Here is a 24,542-nt window from a genome sequence, read left to right as displayed (position 1 = left end):
ATTTATAAGAATTATTTTAAGACATTTATGACCTACCATTTTTATGACAGTATCAAAATGTCCCTGCAGCAAAGCAGTTCCTTTATTTAGGACACTTGTCCAGTGTTCAGCTTTAGTTTTTAATCACTATATATATATATATATATATATATATATGCGCATATATAAAAATTATCCACCAGCCAACAGTGCAAACAACCAGAATTATTTTTCTTCCTGTGCCTGGATCAGAAAATTCAATCAACCTTTCTGCAAATATCTCTGCAAAACTGAATGAAACTTATCACTACGAAATACAAAAATACCAGAAAGGTCAATCTCTTATTGCTAGTATAATTAAAGAGGTTATTTTTGACTAGATCTATGGACTTGAAGTCAATTTTGTTAAAATTTTGCCAAACAAAAATATTTATCCACAAAATACTATGATTCCATATGACGCTGGTGTCAAAAAAAGACAATATAATTATAAATCCAACATTTTGTATTTGCTGTTAAACTTTCTTCCTCATTTAAATTCTGACCCTGTGAGATTCACAGATTTTGGACAGATCATTCAGAATATTATGATGTACTGGAATCCAAAGTCAATACCAGATAGACTCTCAATCCGAGCCCAGTATTATTGCCAAGCATGTGCTAGAGACATGGATGCTGCTTTTAATGCTTATTTATTTAAGCTTCACATATTAGAAATACCTCGGCAGCAAACTGCTTTTATAGGTATATTACGCAATTATTTTATGCCACTATTCGGAAACAAAATGTCAAAATTATTCAAGTAAAAAAAAAATCAACGTTATACGGTTCCACACTTTAAGTACTGATCTTAAGAAAACTACAGTGCTGTAAACAATTAAACTTGCAGGTTAGTTTTGCACTCAACAACCTATGACACTGTCTGCTCCAGTTGCTTAAAAGGTCAATACACAAACTCTTTTTCAGAGTGAACTAAAGTGACTGAGTGGCAGATCTGAAGGGAAACTCAGTTCTTAAATAAATGAAGGAATAGTTTACACGACACCAAAAGAACAAAATTTGCAACATGCTCGTTAGAAAAAAAATCTTAAAATCCTGTTCTTTTTGAAGCATGCCAGTGCAGCACTCCCATATTGATGGAGTTTTGTCGAGCATTATTTTAAAGAAGTGGGTCTTTGTGGTTTCCAGCATTAGTAAAATCAAACTTACTTTGGTGATTGATGTCAGCTGTTTACATTCCACACAGTGGGATCCACTAGCATGAAGCTGAAAATGTGTTGCTGGAAAAGCGCAGCAGGTCAGGCAGCATCCAGGGAACAGGAGAATCGACGTTTCGGGCATAAGCCCTTCAGGAATTCCTGAAGAAGGGCTTATGCCCGAAACGTCGATTCTCCTGTTACCTGGATGCTGCCTGACCTGCTGCGCTTTTCCAGCAACACATTTTCAGCTCTGATCTCCAGCATCTGCAGACTTCACTTTCTCCACTAGCATGAACACAGCACAGAAGCAACATGAAAGCAGTCTTATTTACCTGCACAAAAGTGGCTCTATTTACTGCATTATATATACAGTACCCAAGTTGTTGAACCTCACAAATTCAGAGCTGATCATGTCCTGCAAGAGTTTAGCAAAGGGCAATCCTAAAATAACAGTAGTCATAAATCTCTCCAACATTTTGCCTTCAACTAGTCAGATGTACACACTAAACGTTTGTCAAGGGTGATTAAAATGGTTTTGCATCCTCCACTGAGAATATTGAAAGTTTCTGAAACTTCTAGATTAATGTGTTGATGGGACAGAGGTGATTACCATATACATGAAATTTGAGATCACAAAGGAAATCTTTTTCACCTCCTTCCTTCAGCACCAAGTAAAGGCTCAAAGCACAACAACAAATTCACTTTTGTCTTGATCAAATTAATGAAAACCTGTATTGTACTAGTTTGTGAACCTCCAATGAGTTTGATTAGCTACTTCACTTTGATGTTTCATTACTTACTCAAGTAGGATATTGTAGAATGATTCATAAAAAAAGTGGGGAAAGCCCAAAGCTAACATGTTAGGAATTTCTATTCTATTGGGATACAAGGAAATTTTGCACAATAGTGAAATACTGTTTAAAAGGTGCAATTGTAGCAATTAGAAGTCAGTACTTCAGTTTTTAAAAAACTCCATCGGTCCAAATAGATTTGATATTCTCCGACCCTTGTCCCCTTATGGAGTAAATGCATTCATGAGTTCTGTTTGAGAAAATCTTCCATCTTTATTCGAATCAAACTGCTGAAGTTCTTCAGGTTTAGGGGTTTGGATCCCAAATAAATTGTAGAGATCTTGATAAGAGAGTTGGCTATCGTTAGATTTAAGGAAGAGATCTTGTAGAGCTGCAAGAATAAAAAAAAGACTATGAAATTGAAATACACAAGATTTCTTAAACAGCAATACAAAGGCACTTTAAAAAGGTCTTTCACCACAACATCAAACTATTAGAGAAAGCTTAGTTTGAAGGCATACAGACCATAGGCAACATAGGGTTATGTGCTGGTAAACTGTACGGTTTCAACTAATCCATTCTATAAACAGAAGAGTCCTTACACAATTGATGATCTTAATTCACATCCAAACTCACTAGACTTCGATAAGTCTTTACATGGAAGAATTGTGCACCCAGCTGAAAAGAATCTCATGTGGTCTCAGAAATTATTAGTTATTGACAGATGGAACTCCCTCATACAATTATGTAGCAACTTTTACACAATAAAAATGGGTTAAAGGGATATGGCGAGAGGGCAGAAAAGTGGGGATGAGGAGCGTATCAGCCATGATCGAAGGGCGGAGCAGACTTGATTGGCCAAATGGCCTATTTCTGCTCCTATATCTATGAAAAGGCTCCAAAACAGTTGATAGGAGTGGTATAAAGTAAAATGTGACATCAAGCCATAAAAGATAAATAGGTTAGATGAACAACTTGGTCAAAAAGGTAGGTTTTCTTAAAGAAAGACAGGCAGAGAATGGGAAAGGTTTGAGGAGAAAATAACTGAGTTTAGGGTCTTCTTAGTTGAAGTCACAGTAACCAATGGCGGGGCAAGTAAAATTGGGGATGTTTAAGACATGGGAAATAGAACTGCATAAATTATGTAGTTGTGAAGTTGAAATGGATATGATGGGGGTGTGAGAGGCGATGAAGGGATTTGAAAACAAAAGTGATGATTTAAATGAAGCATTGCTTTTTTGGAACAAATATAGCTCAGTGAACACAAGGGTGATGGACAACTGGAGCCTGATGCAAGTGGGCAGAGTTATGGATGACCTCAAGCTTATGGAGGGTATAATGTTGAAGGCTGGCTTGAACTGCCTTGATCAGTTAAGTCTAAAGTTAACAAAAAGCATTAAATGAAAGTTTCGGCAGCTGAGTTGACACAGGGGCAGAGTCAGGTGACGAGTTAGATTAGATTCCCTACAGTATGGAAACGGGCCCTTCGGCCCACACCAACCCTCCAAAGAGTAACCCACCCAGACCCATTCCCCTACCCTATATTTACCCCTGACTAATGCACCTAACACTATGGGCAATTTAGCATGACCAATTCACCTGACCAGCACATCTTTGTATTGTGGGAGGAAACCGGAGCACCCAGAGTAAACCCGCGCAGACACGGAGAGAATGTGCAAACTCCACACAGAGAGTTGCCTGAGGTGGGAATTGAACCTGGGTCCCTGGTGCTGTGAGGCAGCAGTGCTAACCACTGTGCCACCGTGCCACCCATAAATGCTATGTTATGTTGGTTGAAAAGGATAATATTAGTAATGCAACAGATGTAGTTAAAGATCCACTTGGGGTCAAATGTGGAATCAAGGATCGGATTCACATATGATTGGGAATAGGAAACAGTTAAATTGGGCAAATGATGGCAGAAGGACAAAGGATGGCAGAAGGACAAAGGATGAGTGTTAGTTATGGTAAACATTTGATGATCTAATGCTGATAATGTATTCTTTTCCAGCAATGCAAATTAAAGCAGTATGGTGGATGTCCATTGGGTATCAGTGACTCTTAAATATTTCATTGATGATCGATGGTTGGCATTTGGCTGAATGGATGGGACCAGTTTAAAATATGATGGAGAAAAAGCAGCACTTTCTCTAATCCGCACAGAATTAAATCCCAAGTTTTACTATTTTAGGCACTTTCTATTGCCCTCTAAACCTAATGGCACTAACTCAACTTCAGGATTGTGAAATCACACCGATTTTGATTTTTTAAAACTGCGAGCCATTTTCAATTCAATTTTATGATTCACTGAACAGATAAAAATGCAGATGCAGCATTATAGTACAATGGCTGTTTTCAGCTGCCTCACAATGATGCAGGTTTCAATGCTTTTGTTTTCAGTGCTGTTTTACACTAAACAGAGGTAGAATAAATGACTCTTTGGAAGTTACAAGTTGCCTGGTAATATGTGGAACCTAATTTTAAAGCCCAAGCCATCTTCACTAACTTTTACTTCATTTAGTTCTAGTCTTAAAGCTTGTTCTGCCAAATTTTTAAACAAGTATTATCTACTGAGGTATATTTGTGATCTGGGTTTGAGTACACAAATGAGATACAAACATGCAAACACAACATAAAGAGGAGTAGGGCACTTTGTCTGTTGAGTATTCCAACATTCAGTAAGGTCATATTGGATTTAATTACTCCACATGTCTGCCTACCTGATAACCTTTTCCCTATTTCACAGAATCCCTACAGTGTGGAAACAGACCATTTGACCCAACAAATCCATACTGACCCTCGGAAGAGTAACCCACCCAGACCCATTAATGAATGCATCTAACCTAGACATTCCTGAATACTATGGGCAATTTAGCATGGCCAATTCACCTAACCTGCACATCTATGGATTGTGGGAGGAAACCAGAGCACCCGGAGGAATCCTATGCAGACACGGGGAGACTGTACAAACTCCACATAGACAGTCGCCTAAGACTGGAATTGAGCATAGGTCCTTGGTGCTGTGAGACAGCAGTGCTAACCGCTGAGCCACTGTGCCACTATTTAAAGTGTCTTTTTAATAATATTAAACCAACACAGAAAGGCAGAACAAGTGATTCATCTGCAGTCAAAATTGGAAGTAAATTTAATGGTGATCACATGCCCATGCCCAAACTGGTGATCAAGAGGGCCACCTGAAATTGTTTTGCCAATCCAGTGATGATGTTTGTACCCATGGAGTGTGCTAGTTGCAATGAAGACAAGGATCAAGCAGTAATCCATTAACACCAGGCCCATGATGTGTCCCCAGTAGGGACGAGGAAGTGGTTATCGTGTTCGGTGCTCACAAGTCAGCAATCTGGTCACAACAGTGTGCTTATTGAAGATTCACTAGGGTAGAGGTCACATGACCATATCAGCAAATGAAGGATATCTTCTCCTTGCACCTTCTGCATGCCCTTGGCCACACAATATGATTGCTGTCGACACAGGAACAATTTGGGAACAAAATTTACCAAACAGTTAATGAATCTAATAGGTCTATGCACTTCTTTTACATGTCTTGGTCACTGCATCATTGCTGTAGCTCTCACCTTTCCAGGATTTGTGCATAGACCTTTTGCTGTTAGTATATGACCTGTCTACTTGGCTTCAGACATTTTTAATTATAACTTTGTCTTGTTCAGTTTCAAATTCACCTGATGAGTTCTCACGAGCAATCACACTAGATTTTGATTATGGTCAGCAATGATCATGTTCATTGTGTCCCTACATCTATAAATCAACAGGTCCTCCACTATGGTCTCCACTCCAGGTAGAGCACAAACTATCTCAAGTTTTGTGTGTTGATATTTTTCTGGAGCCATTTGCTTTTTAAACTTTTTTTATTCATTCATGGGATGTGGGCTTCGTTTTTCTGGGCCAGGATTTATTGACCATCCAGCATTGCCCTTGCAAAGATGGTGGAAGCTGCCTTCTTGAGCCGCAGCACTCCATTTGGTGCAGGTACACCCACAATGCCATTAGGGAGGGGACTCCAAGACTTTGATCCAGACTCTGAAGGAACAATTTAATCTAATGGGGCAGCACAGTGGCTCACAATGCTGCCTCACAGCACCAGGGTCCCAGGTTAGATTCCAGCCTCAAGTGACTGTCTGTGTGGAGTTTGCACATTCTCCCAGTGTCTCTGTGGGTTTCCTCTGGGTGCTCCGGTTTCCTCCCACAGTCCAAAGATGTGCAGGTCAGGTGAATTGGCCATGCTAAATTGCCCATTGTGTTAGGTTGCATTAGTCAGAGGGAAATGGGTCTGGGTGGATTATTCTTCAGAGGGTTGGTGTGAACTTGTTGGGCTGAAGGGCCTGTTTCCAAACTGTAGGGAATCTAATCTAATCTAATAATGTATTCCAAGTCAGGATAATGAGTGGAACTTGTAGGTGGCTTCCGTTGACATCAGCTGCCCTTGTTCTTCTGGATACTCGTGATTGTGGGTTTGGAAGATGCCTTCAACGGATCTTTGATGAATTTCTGCAGCACATCTTGTAGATAGTACTGGGTTATTTTCTCCATTGCCAAATTGGGACAAACCTTATCGCTACAAGCAGAGATCACTCCTGTGGAAGCAGACTGTTGAGGACAAAGTCAAGCTTGTTCTTCTCTTGTTCACCATCTGCCACTGGCCCAGTCGAACAGCATGTTTGACCTGATTCTATGAGATTTCATGGAATGTTGAATATTCCCAGAGCAACTACCTCCTGACTATATTATTATGACTTCTTTAGAAGTGGTCCTTCTAATGGTACAGAAGAGATCTAAAAAATGTGATGGCAGTGCCTGCGACACCGAATCATGCCCTGCAGACAACGGTTATGAGTATGTCAGGCTGTTTCTTGACTAGTCTATGATCCAGCTCATCGAATATTGGTCCTAGTCTGCAGATATTAGCACTGAGAAATTTGCAAGGTCAACAGGGCTGAGTTTGCCATTGTTCTTTTCAGTGCCTTAGTCAATACCAGGTGTTCCAACTGCATTCCTTTGAGACTCTTTAGCAGTTTGATACAATGAGGTGGCTTGCTAGGCCATGTCAAAAGGCAAATAATTAATCATACTGCTGTTATATTCGCCAGACCAGTTAACAATGGCAGATTTCCTACCTTAAAAGGACTATGGTGAATGAGATAGGTTTTTTCCTATCAATGTCATTTAAACCCAGGTCCTCATATCATTATTTGGGTCTCTGGATCATGAATCAAGCAACATCAATGCTTTGTTGCCTCTATACTCAGCAGCTCCTCTCCCTACTCTCCATTCATTCCTTTGTACATTTGCAAACCAACTCAGACATTAGTACTTGTGAAACCATGGACTACAGAAAGGGTGAGGTGGAGCTTGGAGAAAATCTCTTATACTTGAATATCGATCATTACACAACAAGTGCATTTATATATTCCACTTTAGGAACCCCTAAGCTAGATTATATGTTACAGAAGACATGGGATTGCTCCACAGGTAAACTAGAGGAGGATAGGAGTGGTAGAATGACTGCCCAGAGATCCATTTTCAATCCCCATTTTAGTATCTTATTGTATTTTGAAAAGTAATCTCCACCTGGACCATGACCCTGTGATGATACATTAGGCCGTTGTGTCAACTGTGGTCACCAACACATTTCATATGATGATCTCTCCCGACCACTGCCTCCAAGCTGATAGTACCCCAACCCTATACAGCTTACTTGTACTTCTTCCCCAAAATCCACAAACAGGAGTGCCCACTGTTTCTGCCTGCACATCCAGAGGATCATTAGCCACCATTTCTACCCATCTCCAGCAAGATGCCAACACCAATGCCCTTCCCCTCCCTTGTTAGGTTTGCAGAGGGACCATTCCCTCCGGGACATCCTGGTCCATTCTTCTTTCATTCTCAACACCTCCCTTTGTAATTGCAGAAGGTGTAACACTTGTCAGTTTACTTCCTCTCTCCTCAGTATCCAAAGGCTTAAACATACCTTCCAGGTGAAGCAGCGCTTTACCTGCAATTCACATGATCTGGTGACTGCTTCACAGAACACCTACTGTCAACACACCATCCTGTTCCCTGCCCAACATCTCTGTCTCAGACTTGCTGCAGTGTTCCAGCAAAGCTAAGTGTAAGCTGGAAGACAAGCGCCGCGCCGCATTTTCTGCTTGGGGACCCTGCAGCCTTCTGGACTCAATATGGAGTTCAATAACCTTAGAGCTTGAGATCACCCATGTTCTTACTCCAATCCCTACACACCAAGCCTTGTTATCATGTAGTCAGAGACAAAGAAAAACACAGATGCGAGAATCCAAAGTTGACAAACAGTTCTTAAGAAGGGCTAGATCCGAAATGTTGATTTCTCCACCTTCTCGTGCTGCCTGGTTTGCTATGTTTTCCCAGCCTCCTGTTTATTATCATATAATCTGCTATTACACACAACCATTAACAGTCCGTGTTGATAGCTATTCATTCTCCTAGCCAGATACTCATCCAATGCTTTGTCTTTCCAACTATTTGTTTCTCTCTTTGGGCTCTATCCCTACCTATCATTTACACCTTACCCTTCCACCCACACCTCCTGCACATAAACTGACATTTTCCTAGCCACCATCAATTCTGAGGATGGGTCACTTGACCCAAAGCATTAACTTTGATTTCTCTTCACAGATGCTGCCAGACCTGCTGAGCTTATCCTGCAATTTCTGCTTTTGTTGTTGTTAAAGATTTTTCTATGTTTGCTCTACTCAGCAATGCAGCTTGGCAGTCAGTGTGGTGGGGCAATTTCAGGTAATTTTTAAAACCTAACCTGCATTGTTCTTAGCCTGGAGAGGTTTAATAATAGCACATGGGGCAAAAAAGGTGGTAAAGCATTCAATTTTCCAATTTCAACATTGATCATTTGGACACATATGTAACCCAATTGTTTAGTCATTCTTCTTCTTTACACTAATCTGTCTGAGCAAACATCTGCACCCACAGTAGGGATTTAAGAATCATTTTTAAAACAAAAGACAAAAAGGCCAGCAGAACAAATCTGAAATTAACAATAAAACAGAAGATTTGTGGCATAGGTGGAGATTTTGACCGATCATTAATGTCAGTCAAAACAAAGAGCTATTTTGCTGATTTCACCTTCTAGATCTTGGTCCATAACCCTGCAGGTGACAATATTTTAAGTGCCTATCCAATTAGTTTAAGAAATGCATTAATAGCTCCTTTCTTTTATGTAGCCAGTTCCAGACACCCACCATTCTTGTGCATGAAAATGTTTCTCAATTCTTCACTAATTCCACTGCTAATTAATTTACAATTATGTCTCTAGTTCCTGATCTCTCCAAAAATAGAAATAGGTTCCTCCTACCCATCCTGTCTAGTGTTATGACACAGTGTGAACTCTCCAGCTTAATTTAAAACCAGCAACACAGAAAAGATTTATCCCAAGCAGTAATCTGTGAAAATTCAAGAGGCCAAGAACTATTTAAAGTAAAAATTAACAACTTTATTTCTTAAAGTATAACAGAGAATAATTAACTAACTATTTACAACTCCATCCTCTAACCTTTCAGTTACCTTCCCCTTCCACAATACTAGACCGATAAAACTCCCAATTAAGATTTACCAAACAAAACTTATCTCAAAATCAGGCAACTTTCGGTTTTTCTGTTTCAAACTTCCTTTGTCTTTTCTTCTTAGGGATTCTGCTTCATAGGTTACTGATCGATAAAGGTACTTTTAAGAGAGCTATTTTTCGGTCAGTCTTTTTGTATGCTGGTAGCTGGGCAGTTCTCCCCTCAACTGTTTAATTTTTTCCGGTCTTATACCCCTAAAGCATCGGAATGCAAGATTGGCTTTTAAGATTGTCAATATACTAAATTCAAACTGAATTGGAGTTTAGTATTTTTCAGGGTACAATTTAAACTGATTGGCCGAAACTGGCTTTGTCGTTTACAGGCAACCAGATAATTTAGCTTTCAACCAAGTGTTACATTGTTATCTTATTGAGAACACTTGGTACTGTCAAGTAACTCTACCAGCTTTTAACTCTCTTAAAGGTGCAATTTCATAACACTTCCCCCCTTAAGAAAAAAATGAACCATCGTAATGAAAAGGTGGCTTCATTTTTTCTCTACTTTTTAAACATATTACCCGAACATACAGATAACTTTAATATATGTGCACCATTATTCTTTCCATAGACGTGTATAGATATAAAACATTAAATAAAGACTAAATCTCATCTTAACTTTCAGGTAAATCCGCAATGATGCATCTGCGATTACATTCTTTCGACCCGCAACATATATGATTTTTATATTACAAGTCTGTAACATTAGACACCAACAAAATAGTCTCATTCTTTTCTTTAAAGTGTTCTAAGAGTGTAAGCGGATTGTGATCAGCGTACACAATTGTCTCCAACACGTTGCTGTGACATACACATTAAAAGGTTGCAAGATCAGTACCAAACTCAATAGTTCCTTTTCAATTGTCGAGTATTTCCTCTGGTGGATGCTGATCTTCTTCAAAACCGACTGGCAGTTCAATCCCATCCGCATCTTCCTATAGGAGTACACCTCCAACTCCTATGTCACTAGCATCAATGGCAACTTTAAAAGGTTTTGAAACATTTGGTACAGCTAAAACTGGTTTGGTGATTAATATGGCATTCAAATGGTCGAATGCCTTCTGGCATTGTTCTGCCCACCGAAACAGTGTGTTCTTCTTCAACAAATCGGTTAACGGTGCCACTACAATGTAGAAGTTTGGAACAAACTTCCGATAGAATCCACTGAGTCCCAAGAATCGAAGCACCTCTTTCTTCGCGGTTGGTCGTGGAAATTCCTCGATGCCTTTGTCTTTGTATTCCGTGAGGTCAACCTTCCATGACGGATGTTATTTCCCAATAAGGTCACCTCTGCTTTCGCGAATTCAGTTTTATTTAAGCTTATCACCAACTTTGCTTCTTGTAGTCATTCAAAGAGCTCTGCCAACTGTACTAGGACTTAAAGATCACTACATCGCCCAAATAGACTGCACAGTTTATTAACCCAGCCACAACTCTGTTCATGACTCTGGAATGTGGAGATTCCAAAGGGCATCACTTTAAACTGATATAGCCCAACTGGGATTACAAATGCAGAAATCTCTTTCGCCGTCTCTGATAAAGGTATCTGCCAGTAACCACACATTAAGTCTAACTTGGTGATGTAACTGGCTTGTCCAACTTTCTTGATATCCAATTCCAATCTAGGAATTGGATATGAATCAGATTTTGTGATGCACTGACATTCCGATAATCCACACAGAATTGTTGAGTCCCACCTGGTTTGGGAACTAAGGTGATTGGCGAATTCCACTCGCTCTGGCTTGGTTCGATGACGTCCTTGTCAAACATGACTTCCACCTCCATCTGGACCTGTCTGGTTTTGAAAGGATTAAGCCAATAGGGGTGTTGTTTTATTGGAGCAGTAATCCTTCCATCTACTTCATGTACAATTGCATTAGTCCTCCCTATCTGATTCTTACATATGTCCTTATACTGCAGTACAAATCTTTCAATTGTATTCTATGCTCCTGAGACAGATAGCTTACTAACCTATCCCACTGCTCAAGAACTTCTTCATTTTAAAATCTATTCTGAGGCACATCAAAATCCACATCATTTGGATTTGATTCCTCACTTTTCAGGGCAGCAACCAACACCTGTTTCTACTGTTCTTTCTCTCCAGGATAATATGATTTCAATAAGTTCACATGACATACCCGATACCCCCGCCCCGCCCCACAACTCCCCCCACCCACCCCAATCTGGCATCTTTACTAAATAGTTCATCTGACTCAGCTTTTTCTCAATTTGATAGGGATCACTAAACCTGGCTTTAAAGGGATTTCCTATCACTGGTAACAGTACTAACATGGTATCCCTCGGGAAAACGTTGATTGTCAGAGCTTTTATCTGCCACCTGCTTCATTCTACATTGTGCCCTCTTTAGGTCTGTTTTGCTAACTCAACTACTCGATTTAATCTGTCCTTCATCTCCAATACATCTGACTGTGCTCCTGTCAATTTTTCTTTAATTTCAAAGGGCTTCTCACTTAATGACTGAATATTAACTCAACGGGAGTGAACAGAGTTGATTTATTTGGGGCATCGCTAATGGTAAACAACACAAATGGGATATCTTTACCCCAGTCATTCAGGTAGGCCTGACAGTATGCTCTCAACATGATTTTCAAGGTCTGGTGTCACCTTTCTAAAGCTCCCTGGGATTCAGGATGATAAACACTGGACTTAAAGTGCTATATACCTAAGCTATCCATAACCTCCTTAAACAGCCTAACAGTAAAATTTGACCCTTGATCCGACTGAATCCTCTGGGTAGCCCATACCATGTGAAGAAAGTTACTAACTTTTCTACCACCCTTTTTTCCTTGATACTCCGTATTGGAATTGCTTCCGGAAATTTGGTATTCACATCCATTATGGTTACCAAGTACTAGTTCCCACTTTTAGTTCTCGGGAGGGGACCTACACAATCAATTATAACCCACATGAAAGGGTCTTCAAATGCAAGAATCGGCAACAAAGGTGATGGTTTTAATACCACTTGTGGCTTACCTATCATTTGGCACGTATGACACGGATGGCAAAAGTTAACCACATCCCTGTGCATTCCAGACCAATAAAAATGTTTTTGTACCTTAGCCTGAGTCTTTTGTACCCCTAAGTGACCTCCTACAGGTGCTACCCGTAACAGTTCCTGTCTGTATGCTACCGGCAACACAGTCTGGTGCACTTGGGCCCATTTCTCCTCTGTACTAACCTGCCGTGGTCTCCATTTCAGTTTTAGGATTTTACCTTTCAGATAATAATCCTCCGGAATAATTGCTGCCTCTGTTTCAGAGTACGCATCCACATATATATCTTTTATTCTCTTAGCCTTTCAGGACTAAGCACTTCTGGCTGACCCTCTGCCTGTTCAGGTTTTTTTCTTCACCATTATCTCAAACAGGGTATCTGCTAATTGAACCTCAACTCCTTCAACTTTTTCTTTACTTTTTGCTTAGTGCTGTGACTTATGATAGTGGGACCTGGTTACCATACAGTCTGGGAAAATATACCAGGATATTTCTGTTTAACTCTTCAGTTTCTTGGTCTTCCTTGGTTTTCTCCAAAATAAGGGGTATCACTTCCACCTTGGATCCTGCCAAATCATTCCAATGACAAACTGAATTCCTGGAACTGACACTTTGTCAATCGCTCCCATGTAACTTCTCCAGTCTTAAGTTGGCACTCCAACCTGATCTTACATACAGGAATGCTAAATTTCTGTCCATTTATCCTACAAATTGCCACACTCTCAGTAACATATGAGAAAGACTTCATGTTCGCTCATCTCTTAATATCAGCGATTGGTTAGATCCTGTATCTCTTAAAATTATAACTTCTTGCCCTTCTCCCCCTGTTCTTTCCGAGTAAACTTTACCCAAAGAGGCAAATTCTTTGTAGAGATCAGGTACCAACCCCATACCCAGCCCCTGCCTAGGCTGTGCACTCTCCTGTAGTTCCTCGGCTGTGGATGGGGTCTCCTCTACTATCTTCACTAATGCCACTGGCTTAGCTTCTTTTACCACATCTTTTCCTACAGCACCTTTCTTTAACAACCAGCACTGTGACTTTATGTGTCCCACTTTCTGGCTGTGAAAACATCTTTTCCCAGTGCCCTTCTGAAATCACCAGCACTGTAATTTTCTATGTCCCACGCTATTATAGTGAAAACACCGGAGGCATTTCTCCTCCTGTCCACCCTCTTGGGCTTCTTTAACCTGTGATAAAAATCTTACCAGTGTGCTCGACTCCTGGTTTCGTAATGTAGGACCTCCCTTTCTCTCAACTTCAATCCCTCACAGGACGACATTTTGGTCGCAAGCTTGTCTTATGCAACAAGGTGTACTCGCCCGCTAATTCTGCTGCCCTTCTCACTTCCTGAATTTTCTCTTCCTCCACATCTTACCATCTCTGGAAGTGAGTTTTTAAACTCCTCCAGCAGAATAATCTCTCTTCGAGCCTCAAATGTCCTATTTTCAAAGCACGCACCCATCGATCAAAATGACTATGTTTAATTCTTTCAAACTCAATGTAAACCTGACCTGGTTCCTTCTTTGTGTTTCTGAACTGCTGTCTATATGCTTCTGGTACCAATTCATAAGCACTTAAAATAGCCTGTTTAACCCCTTGATAATCTCTTGACACCTCATCTGACAGCGCAGCAAATACCTCACTAGCTCAGCCTACCAGTTTAATCTGAACTAGCATTACCCATAAATCCTTGGACCACTCCATTTGCCTAGCCATTTTTTCAAATGAAATAAAGAAGGCTTCAACATCTTTCTCATCAAAATATGGCAGAATTTTGACATATTTATCACTACCTATTCATGCTGTATTATTTTCTGACTGCACATTGCAGCAAGGCTGTGAGAACAGAGTAAAAATGTCAGAGTAAATTAACAAGGATGTCACAGGAATGGAGAATTTCACACGAGGCAAGATTCTATAATCTACCACAGAATCAGAAAGCAAGGCACAGAAACAGACCAATGACCCACTTGCTCTAGGACTGAATCAGGGTAAAGCAATTCTATCATAATTCATATTGATTTATAGAAATGCACAGCATGGAAATAGACCCTTCGAAGATTTACAAGGATGTTGCCAGCGTTGGAGGATTTGAGCTATAGGGAGAGGCTGAACAGCCTGGGACTGTTTTCCCTGGAGCGTCGGAGGCTGAGGAGTAACCTTATAGAGGTTTACAAAATTATGAGAGGCATGGATAGGATAAATAGACAGTCTTTTTCCCTGGGTTAGGGGAGTCCAGAACTAGAGGGCATAGGTTTAGTTTGAGAGGGGAAAGATATAGAAGAGACCTAAGGGGCAACTTTTCTATGCAGAGAGTGGCACGTGTATGGAATGAGATGCCAGAGGAAGTGGTGGAGGCTGGTACAATTGCAACATTTAAAAGGCATTTAAGTAGGCACTCTCACTCGTAAGAGAAGCAAACTTTACAACTGGACGGCATGGTGGCTCACTGGTTAGCACTGTTGCCTCAGCACCAAGGACCTGCGTTTGATTCCAGCCTTGGGCCACTGTGTGGAGTTTGCACATTCTCTCAGTGTCTGTGTGGGTTTCCTCCCACAGTCCAAAGATGTGCAGGTTAGGTGAATTGGCCATGCTAAAATGTCCCATAATGTTCAGCAGTGCGTAGGTTAGGTTCATTAGTCAGGGGACATATAGGGTAATGGGTCTGGTTGGGATACTCTTCGAAGGTGCAGTGTGGACTTGTTGGGCTGAGGGGCCTGTTTCCACACTGTAGGAATTCTAATTCTACAATAATCAACAGATTGGTAGATTAACATAATTTAAATATTGTCCTGTATCTGGGTGAATTGAATCATTATGTAGACAATATGCAAACACTTCGGCAAACAGCTCTAGAGATCATTGATTCTGTATGATCACATCAACTGATACCTCTAAATGTGCATTTAAATTGACATAAAACTTACATCAAATATCACAGCTCGATATCAAGTAAGAATGATATACAACTCACCTTTCAAATTGCTAATTCCAGGTGAAGAAAGATGTTTTAATTTGACATTCCTTTTACTGTTTTTTTTAGGTCCTGCTTTTACTGGAAGTGTGGAAGACAATACAGGTTTCATTGTGGTAACTGAACTTGTATTACCTGTAGAACAAAAGCAGCATTACAAACAGTTCTTTTTTTGTAACTCAAGTCTTCAGGCCTGCGGGGACAAGTTACAGTCTAGAGCATGGAAATGGGCCATTCTACTCACCTGATCCATGAGTACTTATAACTCACAATCTAAATGACCTCTACTCATCCTGCCTTTATATCTCTCTACACTCTTCCTCCCTTGTGTATGCATCAAAGCTTCCGTAAATTTGTTTTCACAATTTTTTGCCTCACCATGCTGTGTGAAGAAATTCCTCAAACTCTTTCTGATCTGCCAATTGTTGCCTTTTACATATAGCAATTTGCTCTACACTCACAAAATAAGTGAAAACAGTTTGCTCATTCATACCCTATTCAGGTCCAACACAACTTTAAAGATTTCATTTTAAGGACCAGATGTTGGCAACACTGGACAATTCAATTTCCAGAGTGAAACTTGGCTCCATAGCAAAGATAAAACTGATGGTCTATTTGTTTATCATGGTGCTCAGAACAGAACATATTCAAGTGCCAATATAATCCAACAAAAGGACATTCACGATACATGAATTCTTTTGCACTATATAAAAGCACTTAAATACAGATTTAAGCATCTTAACATCAACATCACCCTGTTTCACTTTAAGGCTCCATGTTCAGTGGGTAAAGCTGCACTTTGGTTCCACGCTAGCAAAATTCTGCATTCCCTCAATGTGAGTTCTTTGGTCAATGTACCATTCCTTAACCCTTAGGCCACTAACATAGCTCACTTATTTTGTGATGTGGATTCCTAAAACTCCTCTTCCACGCAGTCCTGTGTTCCTGGATTTTTTTCACTTGCTAACATTAAGCCATTCAGGATTATTTTTCTCCTTCCTTGAGATTTTGGAGACTGTAGAACTACACTGCAGCTGGTACAGGGTTCTTGTCTCTGAATGATACTGAAAAAAATTCCTCCCACTCACCAACCTTCTGGATGGTTACGTTTTACTTTCTAAAAAGAGGAGCTTTTGCTTTTGTGTCATAGGGTGCCTTATTAGAGCAACACAGATTTTTTTCCCCCTTTTTCCTGGGTTTCTGAAGTACAGAATAACTAAAGTTTTTTTTAAAACAAAGACTTCAATAAATACACATACAGCCTAGAAATCCAGTATCAGCACCAGAATACAAAATATAAAATAGTTTTAATTTATGTTTTCTTCCCTTCTTAACACAACATAGAAATGTAAATCAAAAGTTATATATGGTTTTGTCTACTTTAAAATCTTAAGTTTCCAAGCCATAAGAAAATAAATACTCATCAAATCACAGTCTCTTCTCCAAAAATATAAAATTACATTTCATTGAAGTAAAATGTCTAAGCATAACATAGGCTTTATGTTAATGGGAAATAGACACTTTAAGAAGTCTGGGGTATATTTTTTAATCTACTAGGTAATATTCATTTAGTTTATTTTAGTAAAAGTCATGACATCCTTTTGTGATTTCTCTATATCAGTTACTTGGAAATCTCTCTTTTCCATTGTTACCGGCTTCAAAGGACTCAATTTCCCGATCTTGTTACTCATCTATTCCATATCATTACTTATACACAGTTGCCTTGTTTCTCCGAACAAAATAAGATATCCCTCATACTTGAACTTCAGTTGCAATTGATCCTACTCTTCGCATGTTGTGCTTTAGAAATTGCTGCCATCTGCCCCCCATCAATCCAGTTTGAGTAACAAAGTTGGACAATGTACGTGAGGCCATTTATGATGGTCAGCAATGATGATCCAAATAAAGCTCCTTGAGATACATCACTTCCTAATTTCTGCCTTTCTCTTAACTTCCACTGTTTTTTTTAAACCATCTTTGCAATCTATTATGTTGCCTGGCCTCTGATTTCACAAATTTTGATCACTAGGAGTTCCCTATTTGACACCTTATTGTAAGTCTGTGCTTAACACATCCATTGTGTTGCTTTCATCTTATGATGAAATGATCCCTGCAGTATAATGTATCCAGAGACTTCAGAGGAAATTTTTAGATTTGTACCTCTAAGTATTTATGATGTTTCTCTTTTGGAGTTTCAATCATAACCATAAAGCTGCACATAAATATCGTATAATCTTGTTATCCTGATGAACTGTCAGTAAAATTGCAACTGGATATTCTGACGCTAAAGGAAAGATAATTTAGCATTTTAATTGAATCTAGTTTGCATGAAAAATATTTCTCCTTTTACATCTGAATTAGGTTCTAGTATTCTAAAAATCAGGTTTTATTTTACTATCAATGTATAGAGAGAACGTAGGGAAATAGATGGTGACATCTTGAAAAATGTCCATATTACAGAAGAGGAAGTGCTGGATGTCTTGAAATGCATAAAGATGGATACATCCCCAGGACCTGATCAGGTGTATACTAGAACTCTGCGGGAAGCTAGGGAGGTGATTGCTGGGCTCTTTGCCGAGATATTTGTATCATCTATAGTCACAGGTGAGGTGCCAGAAGACTGGGGGTTGGCTAACGTGATGCCACTATTTAAGAAAGGTGGTAAGGAAAAGCCAGGGAACCATAGACTGGTGAGCTTGACATTGGTGGTGGGCAAGTTGTTGGAGGGAATCTTGAGGCACAGGATGTACATGTATTTGGAAAGGCAAGGATTGATTAGGGATAGTCAACATGACTGTGTGGGGGAAATCATGTCTCACAAACTTCATAGAGTTTCTTCAACAAGAAAGAGTATTTATGAAGACAGAGTTGTAGACATGATCTCGATGGTCTTCAGTCAGGCATCTGACAAGATTCCCCACGGGAGACTGGTTAGCAAGGTTAGATCTCATGGAATACAGAGGGAACTAGCCATTTGGACACAGAACTGGCTCAAAGGTAGAAGACAGATGGTTGTTTTTCAGGTGGAGGGTTGTTTTTTCAGACTGGAGGCCTGTGTGCAGTGGCGTGCCACAAGGATCGGTGCTGGATCCATTACTTTACGTCATTTATTTTAATGATTTGGAAGTGAGCAAAAGAAGTATACTTAGTAAGTTTGCAGATGACACAAAAATTGGAAGCACAGTGGACAGTGAAGAAGGTTACCTCAAATTACAACCGGATCTTGATCAGATGGGCCAATGGGCCGAGAAGTGCCAGATGGAGTTTAATTCAGATAAATGCCAGGTGCTGCATTTTGGGAAAGCAAACCTTAGCAGGACTTATACACTTAATGGTAAGTCCTGGGGAGTGTTGCTGAACAAAGAGACCTTGGAGTGCAGGTTCATAGATCCTTGAAAGTGGTGTCACAGGTAGACAGGATAGTGAAGGTGGTGTATGGTATGCTTGCCTTTATTGGTCAGAGTATTGAGTACAGGTGTTGGGAGGTCATGTTGCGGCTGTATAGGACATTGGTTAAGCCACTGTTGGAATATTGCGTGCAATTCTGGTCTCCTTCCGATCAAAAAGATGTTGTGAAACTTGAAAGGGTTCAGAAAAGATTTATAGGGATGCTGCCACTTTTGGAGGATTTGAGCTATAGGGAGAGGCTATATAGGCTGTGGCTGTTTTACCTGGAGTGTCGGAGGTTGAGGGGTGACCTTATAAAATCATGAGGGGCATAGTTAGGGTAAATAGACAAAGTCTTTTCCCTGGGGTTGGAGAGTCCAGAACTAGAAAGCATAGATTTGGGGTGAGAAGGGAAAAATGTAAAAGAGATCTACGGGGCAACATTTTCATGCAGAGGGTGGTACGTGTATGGCATGAACTGCAAGAGGAAGTGGTGGAGACTAGCACAATTGCAACATTTAAAAAGACATCTGGATGGGTATATGAATAGGAAGGCTTTAGAGAGATATGGGCCGGGGGCCGGGGGAGGGGAGTCAAGTGAGGCTAGATTAGGTTGGGATAGCTGATCGGCATAGAATGGTCTATTTCCATGCTGTACATATATATGATTCTATATCTGCAAAAGGATCTACAGGTCGTTCTACTACAACATGCGTTTCATCAATGCAAATTGGCTGTAACACGACTGACCAATACAGGACGCTGGTTCGAAAACAAACTTTTAAAGTGTATGTTGGCTTTAACACAATTGCATTGCCAACACTAAGTGCTACTTTTACTGCGTGATTTTTATATAGTCACACATCGCATGATAGAAGATTTGACTGTATTCATAAATACATAACCATGGACCTCAAGGAAAATCAGTGAAGAAAATCCACAACCATAGTCCTTACCCTCTAGCAGAAACAAGTCACTGAAGTCAAGTGAACCGACTTAATCCTCACAAAAGAGGGAAGGAAAGAAACATGAAAATTTACAACTGAACAATGCACACAAATGTAAATTAAAATAAGAACAATTTTGCATGTATTTTTCAAACCTAAATCAAATATTGAGAAGAGTCTGTTCTTAAACATTCACTCAGTTTCCTCTTAATAGAGATGCTGCCTGATCTGCTGTATATTTGTTGTGTGGATTCCAAAATCTAATCACTCCTCCTTCATTACAGCTTACGAGATAGATTTGTCAAAGTAATTGCAGTGTAAATTGAGCTAAGCACACTGATGAGATGGATAGTTTTTTGAACAGTGAAGGAATTAAGGGTTATAGTGAGAGGGCAGGTAAGGCCATGAAAAGATCAGCCACGATCTTATTGAATGGCAGAGCAGGCTCGAAGACCTACTCCTGCTCCTTGCGATCCTATGTTACATCCTTTTCAAGCAAAGTGTCCCAACCCCAAACGTCCAATTCTAGCTTTGAGCATGCCCAATATTAATCCTTTAACTACCAGCAGTTGTGTGTTCAGAGCTCTGGAATTTCCTCCCCAAAACCTCTCTACCTACCTTTTTTGAGACACTCCTTAAAATTTCCCTCTTTGACCAGTTCTCTCACACACCTTAGTACCTCTTCATAGTTTAGTGTCAAATTTTGTTTGTGGTATCTTGGGATGATTCACCTTGTTAAAGAAGCTATAAAAGTTGCTATTGCTAAAAGCACAGAATTACTGAATTAGTTCAGTTGTTCAAACGATAATCAGTTGAATTGCAATGTTGTTTTCCTGTCAGTTTTTATTTATTTGTGCAACTTTTCCTTTTACCCTTGAATGTATTTGTTCACTTGAAGTTTGTATTAAACTTCAGTGTCTTCTGCCTTTTTCTCGTTACGCATTTCAAGATCAATTTTCCAAAGTTGCATATCAGCATCTGGTTAAATTGAGGATTTCAGTTTGACAATTTATTCTCTCTACCATTTTTTTTGCCATTAATGCTGTTAGTCAATAGGAAATTCAAATCAATAGCAACAATTGTTGTAATATTTTAACCACAATCCAACCTATTCCTAAAAAACTTTCCATTCCTCAGACTGCAAATGCAAAATCATCACACCAGAACAAAAATGCTTAGCCCAAAATGGGTGGAAGAAATTTTCCATACGCAATCAGCATTTTGAATCTAAGTAGCCATAAGAAGCAGATCATTCCTTCAGAATACATTTCGATGAACAAATCCAATTGTCTTTCTATTCTGGATAGATGAACCAAGGTAGACGGAATGATTTTCTGTGTTTACCTTGTTCCCTCTTTCTCATTGAACATCTAAATTCAAGAACTTGGGGAATTACAGAAAAAAAACATGTATTCTATCACCATCCAACTCCACAAAATGTGTCAAAGCATCATTTTAGGGAATGGAACACAGCATGCTACCCTAAGTGTTAACAAATTCATTACACTTTACTTGTTTCAGTCTATTTGCTTTTAAGTATTTTTAAAATCTACGTGGGAACACATTATTACACTTCTGTGGAAGGTGGGTCTACCACTGCACCGCAACAGCATTCATGCTTGCTTTTATATGCAGCTGATTCCTACCTGATGAACCCGTCTGCACTGACAGTATAAATGGCTTAATCAATCCTACATGCTTTCAAAACCTATCAGCTATGAACGTTCCATGTCTTATTTTCAAACATCACCTGCTCTCAATTTAATTAAAGATCAATCTTATAATCTCAGGTTCTGTCATCTGACTCTTGTTATATAGACACCTTTAACCTTAAATTGGTCACATCACTTTACAAAGGATTCAGCTGGGTTCTTTAATTAACCTAGTTGTTCCTTTTCCAAACAAGCTTTTCTTTTGAATGTCAATTGTATGTTCTTTCCTTAAACTAATGTCAATAACAAGGAGGAATCAGTATGCAATTTTCTCATTGCTTAATTGACATTGTATTCTCTTCTAAATAGGGCTTTTATTTCACCCGTATTGAATAGCTGCATTTGTCCATCCTTATACTAGACAGTACAAATGTATGGATGACCAATCCTCATCACTTAATAATACCAGTTCCTTGGGAGACAAGAAAAAAAAAGTTAAGTATTTCAGGAAAGGCACTAGAAAATTAACAAGATTTTACAAGCCATAATTGCACATTACACAAATTCCCTTAAAAAAGGTCCCCTCTGAATATATCCAACATCCATGAAGAACCATTTATTCAGCAGTTGTATTCTTTAAAGTATTTTGTCTGCTAAACCTACTGAATACTCCCGAAAACTATAACATTCTCTATTTCTACTGCCTCACTAGATAGGCTATTCTACTCATTCACTGCCTGTTGTTATGAAATCAGGTCTTAACTGAACATATTTCTGCTAAATGGGACACATGCACGTGCCTGATACCAGACTGAAGCAAATGTTCTATCTGATCTCAACTCAGACTCTGAGAAGAAGAGATAAAACAGTGATGTACTAAAAGAATCCTCGAAAATAAATTCAAACATCGCTGTTGACTCATGGAAGTCCCTGGCATGTGAATAAAATACTCCTGAAATCACTGAATTTCAGTAGATTGGAAATCCATTAATGTGACAAACCTATTGTCAGGGAAAGGGAGACAGGAAGAGGAAAGCAGGAAGCAATAGGTTAATTGCCCTAATACCTGTTGTTGGGAAAATGCTAGAGCTCATTACTAAGGACGTTTAGAAACGTTTAACATAATCAAAAGAGAGGTTAGGCCTTTATTCACTAATGTTTAGAAGATTTGCAGCTATCTTACTGAAATATGTAAGATGCTGAGGAGATTTGATAGGGTGGATGCTGCTAAGATGTTTGCACTCAGAGTCTCAAACAAGGGTACATAGTTACAGATAAGGGGCCACTCGTTTTAAAGTGAGATGCAAAGCATTTTTTTCTCTCAGAGGGTAGTGAATACCTGGAATTTGAGAGAGCTGTAGAGGCTAGATCACTTAAAGTATGTAAAAGGAGATCGATAGTTTAAAAATATTGGGGAGTTGAGCGTTATGCCGAGCTGACATGAAAAAAGTGAGGAGGCAGTTCAGCCGTGATCTTGATGAATGGCAAAGTACACGTGAGGAGTCAAATGGCCTACTCCTCTCCTACTTCTCATGTTATTTGTGTTCTTAATGCTACAGAAATACTCCTCCCTCACCTGAGGCAGTAAGCCTCAGGTTAAACCAACATCTCTAATGATAGTACAGTCCAATGATCTGGAAGGACTGCATTGACTTTTAACTTTTTAACTTCAAAGTTAACTGGACTGAAGTTTAATAAATCCTTTAGATCAGATAAGCTTCATCTCAGTGCATTGAATAATATGGCTAGAAGGATAGTGGATACATTGGTAGTTACCTTTCAAAGTTCTGCAGATTTTTTTTAAAGAGAAAAGGACAAAATTGAAATTTGCAGACCTTTTAGTTTGACAGAGTTCGGAGAATGGTAACATCCATAATAAAGTGTGTGATAGCTTCATATTCAGCACAGACATGGTGGGCCGAATGGCTTGTTCTTGTGTTGTACTATTCTATGTTCTGGAATCAGACATTTAGAAATGAATGGTAAAAATAGACAGACTTAATGTGGATTAATGAAAGGGAAATAACGTGTGATAAATTTTGAGGATATTACTTTAGCTTTGATAAAGAACTAACAGTAGATGTGGTAATATTTACACTTTTGGAAGACTTTTGATAAGGTCCCACGCTGCAAGTTAGTAAATAAAATTAGAATACTTGTGAGTGGAGGAAATATAGTTGCTTGAATTGAGAACTGTTTAACAGCCAGAAAGCAGAAAATAACAATACATGGATTATTCTCAAGCCTCAACTAGTGGAATGCTGTGATAATCAGTGCTAGGTTCAGAGTTACTCACAGTCTATGTAAATTTTTTACATGTGGGGGTCAATTGTAGTATTTATAAATTTGCTGACAGCACCAAAGTGGATGGGAACACAGGTTGAGGCTTCAAGATAACCTGAAAAATGTGTTGCTGGAAAAGCGCAGATCAGGTAGCATCAAAGGAGCAGGAGAATCGACATTTCGGGCATAAGCCCTTCTTCAGGAATGAGGAGGGTGTGCCAAGAAGGCTAAGATAAAAGGTAGGGAGGAGGGGCGTTGGGAATGCGACAGGTGGAAGGAGGTTAAGATGAGGGTGATACGCCGGAGAGGGGGTGGGGGCGGAGAGGTCGGGAAGAAGATTGCAGGTCAAGAAGGCAGTGCTGAGTCCGAGGGTTGGGACTGAAATAAGGTGGCGGGAGGGGAAATGAGAAAGCTGGAGAAATCTGCATTCAAGATAACCTGCACAGGCTAAGTGAATGGGCTAGGACATATTCAAATTGTATTCCATCTGACAAGAAAATCAAAGGTATAATATTTTTCAAATGCTGAGGAATTGGCAGCACAGGCGTCCAAAGGGATACAAAAGGATATCTCTGCTTATGAATCACACAAAGCTAGTGTGCAGGTGCAGCAAGCAATTTGGAGGGCATATGGCATGTTGGCCTATACTGCAAGAGGAATTGAGTACAGAAGG

The 24,542-nt window shown here is 39.6% G+C and overlaps 1 protein-coding gene across 1 annotated transcript in view; it reads right to left on the bottom strand.

Annotated features, from left to right (window-relative positions):
- Positions 1-1,391: 1,391 nt before the first annotated feature.
- Positions 1,392-24,542, bottom strand: part of efcab14 (EF-hand calcium binding domain 14) — a 96,649-nt gene continuing 73,498 nt past the window's right edge. The window contains exons 9-10 of the mRNA XM_043699330.1: positions 15,601-15,735; positions 1,392-2,360 (exon numbers count right to left, since the gene is read on the bottom strand). Of these exons, the coding sequence (XP_043555265.1) occupies positions 2,194-2,360; positions 15,601-15,735 (302 nt within the window). The 3' untranslated portion in view covers positions 1,392-2,193. The remainder of the gene's footprint in view (positions 2,361-15,600; positions 15,736-24,542) is intronic.

This window comes from Chiloscyllium plagiosum, chromosome 11 (assembly GCF_004010195.1).
Source record: "Chiloscyllium plagiosum isolate BGI_BamShark_2017 chromosome 11, ASM401019v2, whole genome shotgun sequence".
Classification (NCBI taxonomy): domain Eukaryota; kingdom Metazoa; phylum Chordata; class Chondrichthyes; order Orectolobiformes; family Hemiscylliidae; genus Chiloscyllium; species Chiloscyllium plagiosum.
Note: the sequence above shows the minus strand (reverse complement) of the source record. Positions and strands in the feature narration are given on the sequence as shown.